The following is an 11,266-nucleotide window of genomic DNA, read 5'->3' on the forward strand; positions in this document are numbered from 1 at the left end:
CCCGAATTATTCTTTCCAGATTGAAATACAGGGAGTAGGCGGTACCAATTGAAGCAGTTTTTTTCACAGGTTACATATCACATGTACTGCTGTCTGGGCATAGGGACAGTTTTAGCCAATATGACAAAAAAGTGATTTCTAAAAACTTACAGACTTCAGCTTTAAGTAAAAGAAAATCGATGAATTGGATTTGGTAGAAGAAAAATCAGAGATTATATTTTAAAGCTGTGTAACCTGACCCAGGTGTTTAGGCTCCTTTTTTTTGTAATTATGCAATAGAAAATAATATACAATTACAAAATTCAAAAGTTGTAATGAACAAATAATTTAGCAACAATAGTTTTGGATCAATAGCAAAACTAAGAATGTATGAGATGTCTGATTTGTGACTCCCAGAACTGTTTTTGTGCTTGTACTCAACAATTAGAAGAGGTGTGAAAAGAAAAAAACAAAAACAAAATTTCAATACCTCTTATTTTATTTTCTTCTGCAGCTTCAAATTCACAGTTGAAATACACAAATAGTTTTGATTCAAAGTTACCTTCATAAAAGATAACCCAAAGTAAGCATTGAATCAAAATATTAGACTCGGCCTGTTGTTGTCCATCTCTGGTTTTGGTGCCAACTTTTTAAAGGCAAGAATGCAGCTTTCAATTTGTCAAATCAGCTATCTAAAGGTTTAGCAATGGGGAACAGTGTGAGTTTGTGAGCTACTTTGATTTTTCAAGTAAAGATTTTTGTAAAATGATTTACTGATTAAGAATTTCACCAAAAAGAACTGCCACCATAAAGAAGCCTCATTTAAACGTTGTGAGCAAGTATGCCTCTTATTTTTTCAGATATACAGCATAATATGTTTTGCTTTGTATTTTAGGATAAACAAAGTAAAGAACAAAGGTCCTAAAGATATCATGGCGGTGGAGGACATGAATGGAGAAATTCGGTTCTCATCACATCTATCGTATCCCAACAATCTCAGCAAGTAAGAAGAGAAGTACACCTTTTTTGAACCTACTAAAGATGAATACCTCATTGCTCGAAACTAGTGTCACACCTATTGTGTGTGTGGCTGTCTGGATTTCCAGGCCCCTGCTGGAGCCAATCGAGTGTCTCCTTCAGATGCTCTTACTGTGGGATCCTGCTCTCCGTGGCGGAGGACCTGATCCTAAATCAAACAAGCCACGCTGCTTTGCCCTCCTGGACAACATCCTCAACATGAAGGTTAAAAACATTCATTCTGCCTTTGTGTCAAATAGTTTTGTCTGCGCTAAAGCAACGCTAACCTCTAATCCTTGTCATCATGTTTGTCTTGAATCAGATTATGCACATCTTGGACATGACATCAGCCCAGCTGCACTCAATGGTTTTAGGCGCAGAGGAGAGTTTTCTCTCCCTGCAACGTCGTCTGGAGGCTCAAACCCAGGCACACATCTCTCCCGAGAGTCAAGAGCTGCTGCTAGAGACGGGAACCTCTCTTGACCCACGCTGTGCACCTGTGCAGAGTCTACCAGATGGCTTGGTATGTTTCACAAATAGGTCAGCGTAATATTAAATATACTGCATGAGCAAATAACCCATTTTCTTTAGCTGCAGATTTGGAATATTAAGATTCTCTCTTTTTTTTATTGATTTAAAATTACTCCCCATTATTCGTTGTTTCGTAGAATTTTTTTTGATAAAAAAACCAAAGCATGTGATTAGTTTGAAAAGCATTGAATGAGATGTAGGCATGAAAACTAGGGATGTAATGATACATTTATTGTCTTTTCTATACACAAATATACTGAAGGGATGCTGATTTTTTTTTTCTGAACACATGGAGAATTTTTTCTTTAAGTATGCACCTGAGTGTGAAATACAAAACTGAGTAGAGATACTCGAACGTCTCACTGAATTTCTTATGCGGCTAAAGTCAACAGCCACCTTTGTTTTGGTTTATTTTTATTTTTACTAAAAGCAGACTATCAAAGAGACTTCTGTGTTTCTCATTGTCTTTATCTTTTTTTTTTGTAAAACTCTTTTAGCGTGGCTGGGACACTTCCATAGTGTTACTGTTTGATAGGAGCCTTACCAAGTACTCGGGACCGCTGACGGCCAGACCACTACCAGACAGTGTTAACTTTATTGGTAAGACACTTCTCTGAGTTGTAAAATGATCTAAAATATGCAAAATGATATACAGTTTGAAGGTGACAGCACGGTTTGGGAATTATCTGAAAATACTCAAGCCCCACCAAAATAGCTCCCCTATGGAGCTAAAAATCTGACCTGGATTATTATGTCCACTTTGCTTCTTTATTCTAAATAAACTGCACTTCATCTGAGCTGCGTTTCAGTGTTGGAAACATTTGTTAATAGAAATCTTGATCAGTTTATGCACCTGCACAGACATGCGATGAGATATGTAAAGGAGATATTATGTAAAATGGGACTTCCCAAAATTCATCATGAGCTGACAATGAAAAATGTAAACTTTGAAAACTCAGCAGCAGTAAAACTGCTCAGCACACCTTTATTGCACACTGATGTATGTGATTTGGCTGAAATATAAGAACATTAAATGGAAGTGAAATAACCCATAAATATATGGGTTCATTCATCCCCTCTTTGTTTCTATTAGCAGATATTTTTACTGCTGCCTTTGCTGTGTGTGTAATTACAGCATTCACCTTTGGCCCATATCTGTCTTTTATCCGCTCCAAAAAAAGACTTTGAGACATTAAGAAGACACTCATCACACCCACTATAATATACAGTTTAAAACATCATAAAGAAATTATGCCTGGACTTTATTCACCATTGTTAACAGACAGGCTCTTTCCTCACTGCCTGTTCAACATGACCTCTTATCCAGCGGATCCTACAGTTGAAAATTAGGAAATCCTTACTGACCTGAAGGCTGTGAGAAAATTATTTTTTTGAATGCGATTTCCTAAATAATTAGGTGTCATTTATTTCCATGCCTCTTTTTTTTTTTTTTTTTTTTTGTAATGACAGTGACCTCAATGACTGAGAATCTTCACCGGCTTAGTTCTAAATATGTGCTAAAAATTTGTGGCTGTAAAGTGCATCTAGAAAATCTTTGGTGGAAAAATTTGAAACAGCAAATTAATTTTTTTTTTTTTTTTTTTGTTCAGTCAGGGAAACAAAGACACAGCTGCCCCTTTCTGCTCTTAGAAAGGTTTGGGGGGAAGCCCTCAGCTACATATGTGGACTGAAGGAGGACTACCTCCGGTTGTACCAGGGACAGAGAGCTGCGATGTAAGTAGCTAAAAATCTACAAGTTAGTGAAATGTATTAACTCATGCAACATTCCTTACTTTGTATTTTTGTCCCTGTAGGCTGAGCCTGCTGCGTTACAACACCACCTTAACGCAGTTTAAGCACCGCCTCTTCTCCCATTCGCAGCAGCTTCACGCTAAGCTATCTATCTTTAAAACCAGCATCCAACAGGATCTGGAGCAATATACCAAGCAGAGCGAAAGCGGTGTCTGTGAGTTCTCATTCTGTTTTTCCCTGTGGTTGTCATTGTTGGTGTGGTGAAAACCCATCTCAGCCTGCTGCTGTGTTTTTAGCCTCAGAGAAGCTGAAGCGGGCGTGGCAGGAAAACGAATGGAAGGCTGAGGGCTTTACACAGGTATAAATTCGGTAAACCTCATGGTGGCACATTATAATATGGTACTTAAAAGACAATGAATTCTGTGCTGCAGGTTGCAAATGTTTCCGGTCTTGATGAGGAGATATTGGCGCTGCATTCTGAAATTGTGGAGCTGCAGAGGAGTCCATTTGCGAGGAGACAAGGAGACGTGATGGAGAAGTTGTCAGTAACTTCTTATTTTGGTTTGAAACTACTTTGGTGTTGTAACTGCCCATGCACGTTATTCAATTGTTTGTTTCTGTGTCTAATAGATTTTAACTCTCACTTTTCATGTTTTTATCACATAATTTTGCCTTTAAACCATTTTTTTTTTGTTCAAACGTTTTCTTATAAGTGATAATAAGGCAAAGCAATAACTGTAAAGATGATAGATGCAAGACTAATGTCAACCATTGGGAAAAAATCATAAATACATTGCTCACCTATTTACTGTTTGTTTCTTTTCCAGTGAAGAAAAGGCTGTTGAACTCTACAAGCAACTGAAAATCAAATGCAAAAGTTAGTACAAAAATGATCGGATATAATTTGAAGTTCAGAAATATTATCGAATTGAAGATGGTAGAGTTCAAAAGAATGATGCTTTATCATGGCTCATATATAAATGATTGTTCAGGTCAGTATTCAACCCTTGGTGCGTATCGCATGTCCAAAGTGGTCTGCTATCAGATTCTGAAACCCAGAGGGAAACTTTTCATTTTGCGACAGTGCTGTGTTGCCAGTTGGTTTCAGAGTGCTTGCTATGTCTGGAGGTTATCGGTCTTGCGCCCCCTTTAGGCCACTTCTTCTTCTAATACAAATGTTCAAATCTTGTTGTATAATCCTATATTCTTAAGATACTTTATAACAGTTCCCTTGTAGGCTGAAAGTTACACAGTTGCTTTAAGCAGATTTTTTAGTTGATGAAAATGAAAAATGCATTTTTTTCTAACATCGTTTTCATTCCATTAATATGTTTTGATAAGAGACAGTAAAACTTACTTGTTGATGTCCATGAATTTCTGACGAACAGCTATTTTCTGTATAGGCCAAAACATTTCTGCATCAAGGATTCTTTTTTGATTGGTCTTATGTAAGAATCAAGGTTTCTCTTATCTGGATTTTGCCTGCTCATTAAGAGCTCACCATCAGACATAACAGAAATAAAACCCTTAAAAGAATGTAACTGTAATTTAATAGTAGTTGTAGTTTAATATAGTTTGAAATTTTGAAGTTGTCTCAAAAAAATAAATCAAGTTTAAATGATATTGCAATATATTAAGATGCTTCTGGATTTACTTGCAGAATGGTTTTAAAAACAAAGGTCTCCTGCCATTAAGTATTCAGCATTTCTATGTCGATAGATATATAAATGTGGTATTTAGGACGCTGTGTTGTGATATTGTCCATGCATGATTGCTAAACCGATTTCTGCAGGTAATGACCCTCCACATGGCTACAGTGACAGTTCAGAGATGGTGAGGACTATACTCCAGACAGTTCAGAATCAAGACAGAGTGTTAAAAGACCTTTACACTCATCTAAGGTAATTTTTCCAAAAGTTTCATTTAGATGCTCTAAAAGCAAGTAAAGTTCAGTGCAATGAAGTTTCATTTTTATTGCATATGTTTTGTTTGTTGTTTTGTTTCTGTAGTGCAATCCTGATTTGTAAGCAGCGCATTGTGGATTTGTTCCCTAAACTGGAAAAGGCAATGTTGGACATCAAAGTTGCAGAGTCTGAAGTAATGCACATGCAAATAAAGAGACAGAAAGAGTTCTGGTTCCTTCTCAAGATTGCTTGCGTATGTATGCAACAAAGTACTCTAAATATAAATCCTACTCAGTAAGAAAATAAAAAAAATGGAATCTGCAATATTAAATGTAATTGTCACCTATCTGTGTACCTTACAAAGTGCATGATTTTGTCTGCAGGCTCAGTGCAACACTCAGTTGTCGTCACTTAATCAAAAACAGCTGGGCAACAGGTAAAATATATGTTTAGTATCTGCATTAAAAGCAAACAGTTATTTAAAAAAAAACTTATACAGAACCCTTCACACTGAGCACCCTGCTAAAATGTTTTGGTTATCCCTAAAAGTACATAATATTTTTCAGCATTATCAACTTTAAAATGCTTGTTTTCTATTGTGTGTATTCATGCACTGAGAGGAAAGAAAAATCTAACATTAAGATAAAGATTTTTTAAAACAAGTATTGCTATACCTAGCTGTTTTTGTAAAACAAAGTATCTAAAGTATTTTAATCAGTAAGTAATTAGCTTTTAAAAAAAAGAGAACTTAAAAGTTGCACTCTGAATTTAGAGCCTCTTGTCTTTCTCAGTGAAACAGTTGAACAGCTGCTGGATGAAAATCAGCGATATCTGAATCATCTTACTTCCCTCATGCAAGATGCCTCCCAAGAGTTGAAGCAAAATGTTATGGTACAGTATGAAGAAGCTAATCACTCTGCTAACTGAGGCATAAAAGCAGGAAAACAAATGGGTCGGTTAAAGAAATTATGTCTGTATGTGTATCCTGCTAATTTCAGCCTATCTATTCATGTTTAAACTTCTTATCTCATAGTTTAAAATAATACAGTAAAGAGAAAAATGTTAATTGATTTTAAGACTTTAGTTCACAGCACAATTAAACATGTATCTTTCAAAACAGTAAATTAATTTCTGTTTAAAATTCCACAAAAATGCATTCTGAATTGATAAATAATGTTAGTTTTGTAAAATGGTCACTGGTGATGCTGCTTAACTGTTTTCTTTTTCTTTTCTTTCTTTTTTGTTTTTTACCTCTACAGGATCAAGACTGGAGCTGGATTCAGTTTGGAGCCAACAAAGTTGATTCTCATTGATTCTAAAGAGCTTTTAAAGAACGTACAATACGATAGGTGCCTTTTTTAGAGCCAAACTTTCTGACATATTTCAGTTTTTGAATTATATTATTTACAAGAATGCTATAAGACAATAATATATGAAATATGAAAAATTTACATTTAAACTGTAGCTAGTACATATTTATTTTTCAGATATTGAGTAAAACACTGTTGCTCATAAAATCGTGCACTATGGGATGTAAAGCAAATGTTATAAATGATGAAAACAATAATTGGCCCTGGTTTGCTTCATTTTTGCTCATGTCTATTTTCTCTGCAAATGCAAATTTTCAGCAACATTTTTTATATGCTAAAAAGAAACCAGAAAAACTTTAATAAAATTCAAAATGCAAGGTTGGGAGAGTGATAAACAAACATTTACTAATAATTAATATGTAATACTTTGTATGGTGGAAAACACACTATAGATGACACTAAGCCAACAAAGAAACTGCTTAGGGCCCAAGAGCAACTATAAGGCCCCCGAGAACTATTAACTATTATTCTTTTTTGCACATATTATGATTTTTTTTTATACAAGTAGTAACAAAAACACAAAATATTTTTAACCATGTAGAAATCATTACTTATATTTGAAAAAATAAAAAAGGGATTAGTCTTGGGGCCATGCCTTTTTCCATGTATAACTGAATGTATTTTCATTTCATCCATCCATCCATTTTCTTACACGCTTAATCCCAAGTGGGGTCGCAAGGGTTGCTGGTGCCTATCTCCAGCTGTCTACAGGCGAGAGGTGGGGTACACCCTGGACAGGTCGCCAGTCATGTATTTTCATTTGTCAAAGCTATTTTTCTCTTGCACTACAGGTTGTTTTTAATGCAGCCTTTGCGGTCGATACTGAAGAAATAGAGAAATCAAAGTTTCCTTTGCACGCTATGGGGGCTTTGGGCTGGCCCTGCTAACACCTGTCTATTTGAACCCAACACAAAAAAGGTAGAAATCAATTCACCAAGAGTTCATACCCGATCCATTTTAAAAGGTAGTCATAAACCTGTGACCAGATGAGCTGTAAGGGGATTAACAGGATTGAGCAATGAGTGTAATGTGGTAATACTAATTCGACAAAATGGGGAAAAAGTTGCTTATCTAAATGTAGTCAAGATAATAAATTGAGTTTAAAGCCTTGAATTGACCGTCTTACCACACGTGTGTGTTTAGGGTGGTAGATGTTCTTTCTGACTAATTTGCATAACCAAAGCTGATAAAGATAAAATGTTATGGATCAGATACAGTTTTTTTTTTAGGGATTCCTTTTTTCCCCCCCTTTTTTTAAATTCCAGAATTATTGAAATGTGTTAACCTTCGGGGGCCACTATGCATGATGTTACATCTCTTTGTGGAGTAAAATGAAATATATTGTTTTAGTTTCCCAGTATATCCAGATGCAGAGAGTGGAACCCAGTCAACATTCACACATGGGACATGTATGGGTTAAATAATGGGCTTCAGACTGGAATAGGTCTACAGGTAAGTTAGGCCCTAAGTTTTTGGGTATAAAGAATTTATGGAGAATAATTCTGAATTAGAAAGTGTGAACTGATTTTAAAATTGTTGCTAAAACTATACACACATACTGAATATGTTATAAGTCATTGTACCAGGGCAGTGGTTTTACATCCAAGAATAATTGAAGCAACGACAAAATTATCCTCATTAATCACCTAATTTGTCATTAATCTGATCCTGATCCTAATAAACCTAATCCTATCGGGTTATTTTTTTTTTTAGAATTTAAATTCAGAGATAGAAAAACTGATTTGATTTGATCATCTCTTAATTATTTCCGTTCATCTTAAAATCTCTTTGTCTCCATTGAAAAAGAGGACTATTTTGAGCACAAAGCAACAATTACACCTTATTGTTGGAGCACATTGTTGCATAATAAAAATAAAGTTTACTATGACTACCGTGAACCGCAAATTTACGTTTTAATGTTTGATATGAAAAGAATCGTTTCTATTCGTTGATCTATACCCAACGATTCGGATCTTGGAAAGGAACCCTAATGCTCAGCTGATCTGTACCCAACGATTCGGATCTTAGGAAGGAACCGGAATGCTCAAGCTGGAGGAGGAGGGGGCGGTGCGAGGGGGATGGGTTGTTGAAAGATAAGACCAGAGGTGGAGACGGTTCGATACTGTGGTAAATCTATGTCAACACTCTGTCGTTTATTCCTCTGCTTGCATGATTATGATTATGTTTGAGCGCCGTGAAAGTTAAAGTAGTTTGTTAGCTTAATGCTAAAGTTAGCGTTAGCTCAAAGCACTGACAGTTGCTGACTTCAGAATACAGCAGATAATGAAAGCTAGCTAGCTAGGTTAGCCTGATCAAACTAATGCTTGGTCAGCGTCTAATTACTGCCGTGGTTGATACTCTGGCTTCTGCATTGGTATAGATGAAACGTGTTTTCCCGGTAAATTCAAAGGTATTTATCAATTTTGGTCTTAAATTAATCCTAAAAGCAAATCATTCGTGTTAGCTTTAGCTTAGCATTACATAGACTCAGATCTTGAAAGTGCTGCAGAGTTGAGTGTACCTGATGTAAAGATTGGATAAATTATATCTACTGGGTGAATTGCAATACCATTTTAAAAACTATTTTAGGTGTATTTATATCTGTTTAAATTAAATTGTTGGCCTATGTTTGCAAATAAAACTTTCTGTGTAAGTTATTTCTATTTTATTTTTATTATTTCTATTTCAGTTGTGTTTAATTGAGATATGTGTTGATCAGTAAATGTCTCTTTAATTTTACAAACGGCATCAAAACGTCTACAAACAGGACGTTTAGTTTTCACTTTACTAAATAAATGGGAAGTGGCAGGTTTTTCAGCTGCCACTGTCTGTGTTGCTCAACCACTACTGTTTTTGTTTGAACACTTTATGTTGCACAAACAGCTCCGCTTGTTTATGCTTCTTCCTTTGCTTGCAGGTGAGTGCAAGAAAGGATGACGATGCCGCATGTGGGGGCTGTATTTGCAACGGTAGCCGGGGTGATGGCCATCCTTTTGCACTCCTCTATTCACAAGATAGAGGAAGGTCACCTTGCTGTTTACTACAGGTATCACAAACATGTATGCGTGTCTGCTTTGTCTAATTGATCACCCAGTCGGCCTCATCAGCGGCCCACTTACACTGAGCCTGGTCCCACTGGAGGTTTCTTTCTGTTCAAGGGAGTTTTTCCTCTCCACTGTGCATGCATGCATGCTCTGTGTGAGGAATTGCAGTAAAGTATCAGGCGAATATCTTCTGTCATTAAATGCACATCCTGAAAGAGCATGTCCTCCAAAGCCAATGACGTGATGCTGTTTTTCCCATTTACCTATGTGCATCATGTCACAAAACTTTCTCCTTATAAGATAATTCAGAATGCATGATTTTTTCTTTTTCCAGCATTTTAGTGTCATTACACTGTCACAAGTACAGCGCAACGAAATTCACTCTCTGCATTTAACCCATCCCCTTGAGGAGCAGTGGGCTGTCATTTGCGGCGCCCGGGGAGCAGTGTGGGGTTTAGGGTCTTTGCTCAGGGACCCAGACTGGCAGTCTGTGCAAGTGGGTTTCAAACTCACAACCTTAGGATCCCAAACTCTATGCCCAAACCACTAGGCCACCACTCCCCAATAATTTGTCATTTAGAATATATGAGAGTAAAAGTTTTTACCTGTTTTTTGTTGATGATTGAATAATTTATTTAGTGTAATTGCTAAGAAGATTCATCAGATTTTGTATTTGAGAGTCACTTAAATTAGGAGCATTGGTAATGTCACTCAGTGAGAGAGTGAGAGAGAGAACAGTCAGTATAACAGAGCTGTTTATTAAGATTTGGCTCTTATTTCATAAATGATAAATTGATAAGGTTAAACAACTGGCATTTGTTTCCTCTATAAGGCCCTCACAATCATTTAAACATCATTCCCTATCTGTATTAAATATTTATTATTTAAATTATTACCAGAACGCTAGAAGCAGATATGGCTTTGCAAATGATTGAACTTTGCTGTTATATGTTAAAGGAACAACCAATATGAAATGTAAAAAAAAATATTTTATGTGTTGCTACACTTTGTTTTTAAAAAACTATCTGATACTTAAAGTAACCCTAGCCTCTTTTTTTTGTACTAGATAACATCTATGCACTGTAAATATATTGTTGGTATTGGCCATACTTAAGGCATTTTTACTGATTTTTAAAAAGAAGAAAAAAAAAGGATCCGACTTAGAGTTTTTAGCCAGCTTATTTGGGAGTTATTAGGGATCACAAACTGATTGTTTCGAAGTCTGCTGAGGGTTGAATCATATAGAAAATAAGAACAAACTTCAAAGTCCAAATCCCAGATGCTTTTTTATTGTGTGAGTGAATGTCTCTTTTATTTTCTGTGGTGTCCATGTATGTTGTTCACTCTGACCAAACCATTTGCTTACATTTGTTTCAGAGGTGGCGCGTTACTGACCTCTCCCAATGGCCCGGGCTATCACATTATGCTGCCTTTCATTACCACATACAGAGCAGTGCAGGTAATTCTGCTTCCAATCATGAAAGTTTCAGTTAGTGTCTGATTTTTGCAAACCAAACTTCTATAAGGCATTGTTTACCTTTTATAATAAAATTATACTATATAAGTTTAATTTTTTAGTTTTTTTTTTACCAAAAATATATTTTAACAGGGTTCCTGCGGGTCCTTAAAAAGTCTTAAAAGGCATTGAATTCTTCAAAATAAAACTAAG

The 11,266-nt window shown here is 36.0% G+C and overlaps 2 protein-coding genes across 4 annotated transcripts in view; both read left to right on the forward strand.

Annotated features, from left to right (window-relative positions):
* The window catches only part of LOC107086576 (inhibitor of nuclear factor kappa-B kinase subunit alpha-like), an 11,445-nt gene extending 4,698 nt beyond the window's left edge, over positions 1-6,747 (forward strand). The window contains exons 9-23 of one of the 2 annotated variants that reach the window (XM_015377621.1): positions 875-982; positions 1,086-1,221; positions 1,319-1,519; positions 2,025-2,127; positions 3,138-3,261; positions 3,342-3,493; positions 3,576-3,637; positions 3,711-3,820; positions 4,107-4,156; positions 5,072-5,180; positions 5,289-5,436; positions 5,567-5,619; positions 5,975-6,074; positions 6,443-6,471; positions 6,517-6,747. In XM_015377621.1, the coding sequence (XP_015233107.1) occupies positions 875-982; positions 1,086-1,221; positions 1,319-1,519; positions 2,025-2,127; positions 3,138-3,261; positions 3,342-3,493; positions 3,576-3,637; positions 3,711-3,820; positions 4,107-4,156; positions 5,072-5,180; positions 5,289-5,436; positions 5,567-5,619; positions 5,975-6,074; positions 6,443-6,471; positions 6,517-6,532 (1,501 nt within the window). In that variant the 3' untranslated portion in view covers positions 6,533-6,747. Of the gene's footprint in view, positions 1-874; positions 983-1,085; positions 1,222-1,318; positions 1,520-2,024; positions 2,128-3,137; positions 3,262-3,341; positions 3,494-3,575; positions 3,638-3,710; positions 3,821-4,106; positions 4,157-5,071; positions 5,181-5,288; positions 5,437-5,566; positions 5,620-5,974; positions 6,075-6,442 lie in introns of both variants that reach the window. The other variant, XM_015377620.1, reaches the window with a different exon arrangement.
* A 1,860-nt stretch (positions 6,748-8,607) lies between these two features.
* Positions 8,608-11,266, forward strand: part of LOC107086614 (erlin-1-like) — a 9,476-nt gene continuing 6,817 nt past the window's right edge. Inside the window, exons 1-3 of one of the 2 annotated variants that reach the window (XM_015377682.1) lie at positions 8,608-8,680; positions 9,471-9,599; positions 10,975-11,056. In XM_015377682.1, coding sequence (XP_015233168.1) covers positions 9,487-9,599; positions 10,975-11,056 — 195 coding nt within the window. In that variant the 5' untranslated portion in view covers positions 8,608-8,680; positions 9,471-9,486. Of the gene's footprint in view, positions 8,681-8,700; positions 8,964-9,470; positions 9,600-10,974; positions 11,057-11,266 lie in introns of those variants that run through there. The other variant, XM_015377683.1, reaches the window with a different exon arrangement.

Source organism: Cyprinodon variegatus, unplaced genomic scaffold (assembly GCF_000732505.1).
Source record: "Cyprinodon variegatus isolate N-32 unplaced genomic scaffold, C_variegatus-1.0 Scaffold157, whole genome shotgun sequence".
NCBI classification, from domain to species: domain Eukaryota; kingdom Metazoa; phylum Chordata; class Actinopteri; order Cyprinodontiformes; family Cyprinodontidae; genus Cyprinodon; species Cyprinodon variegatus.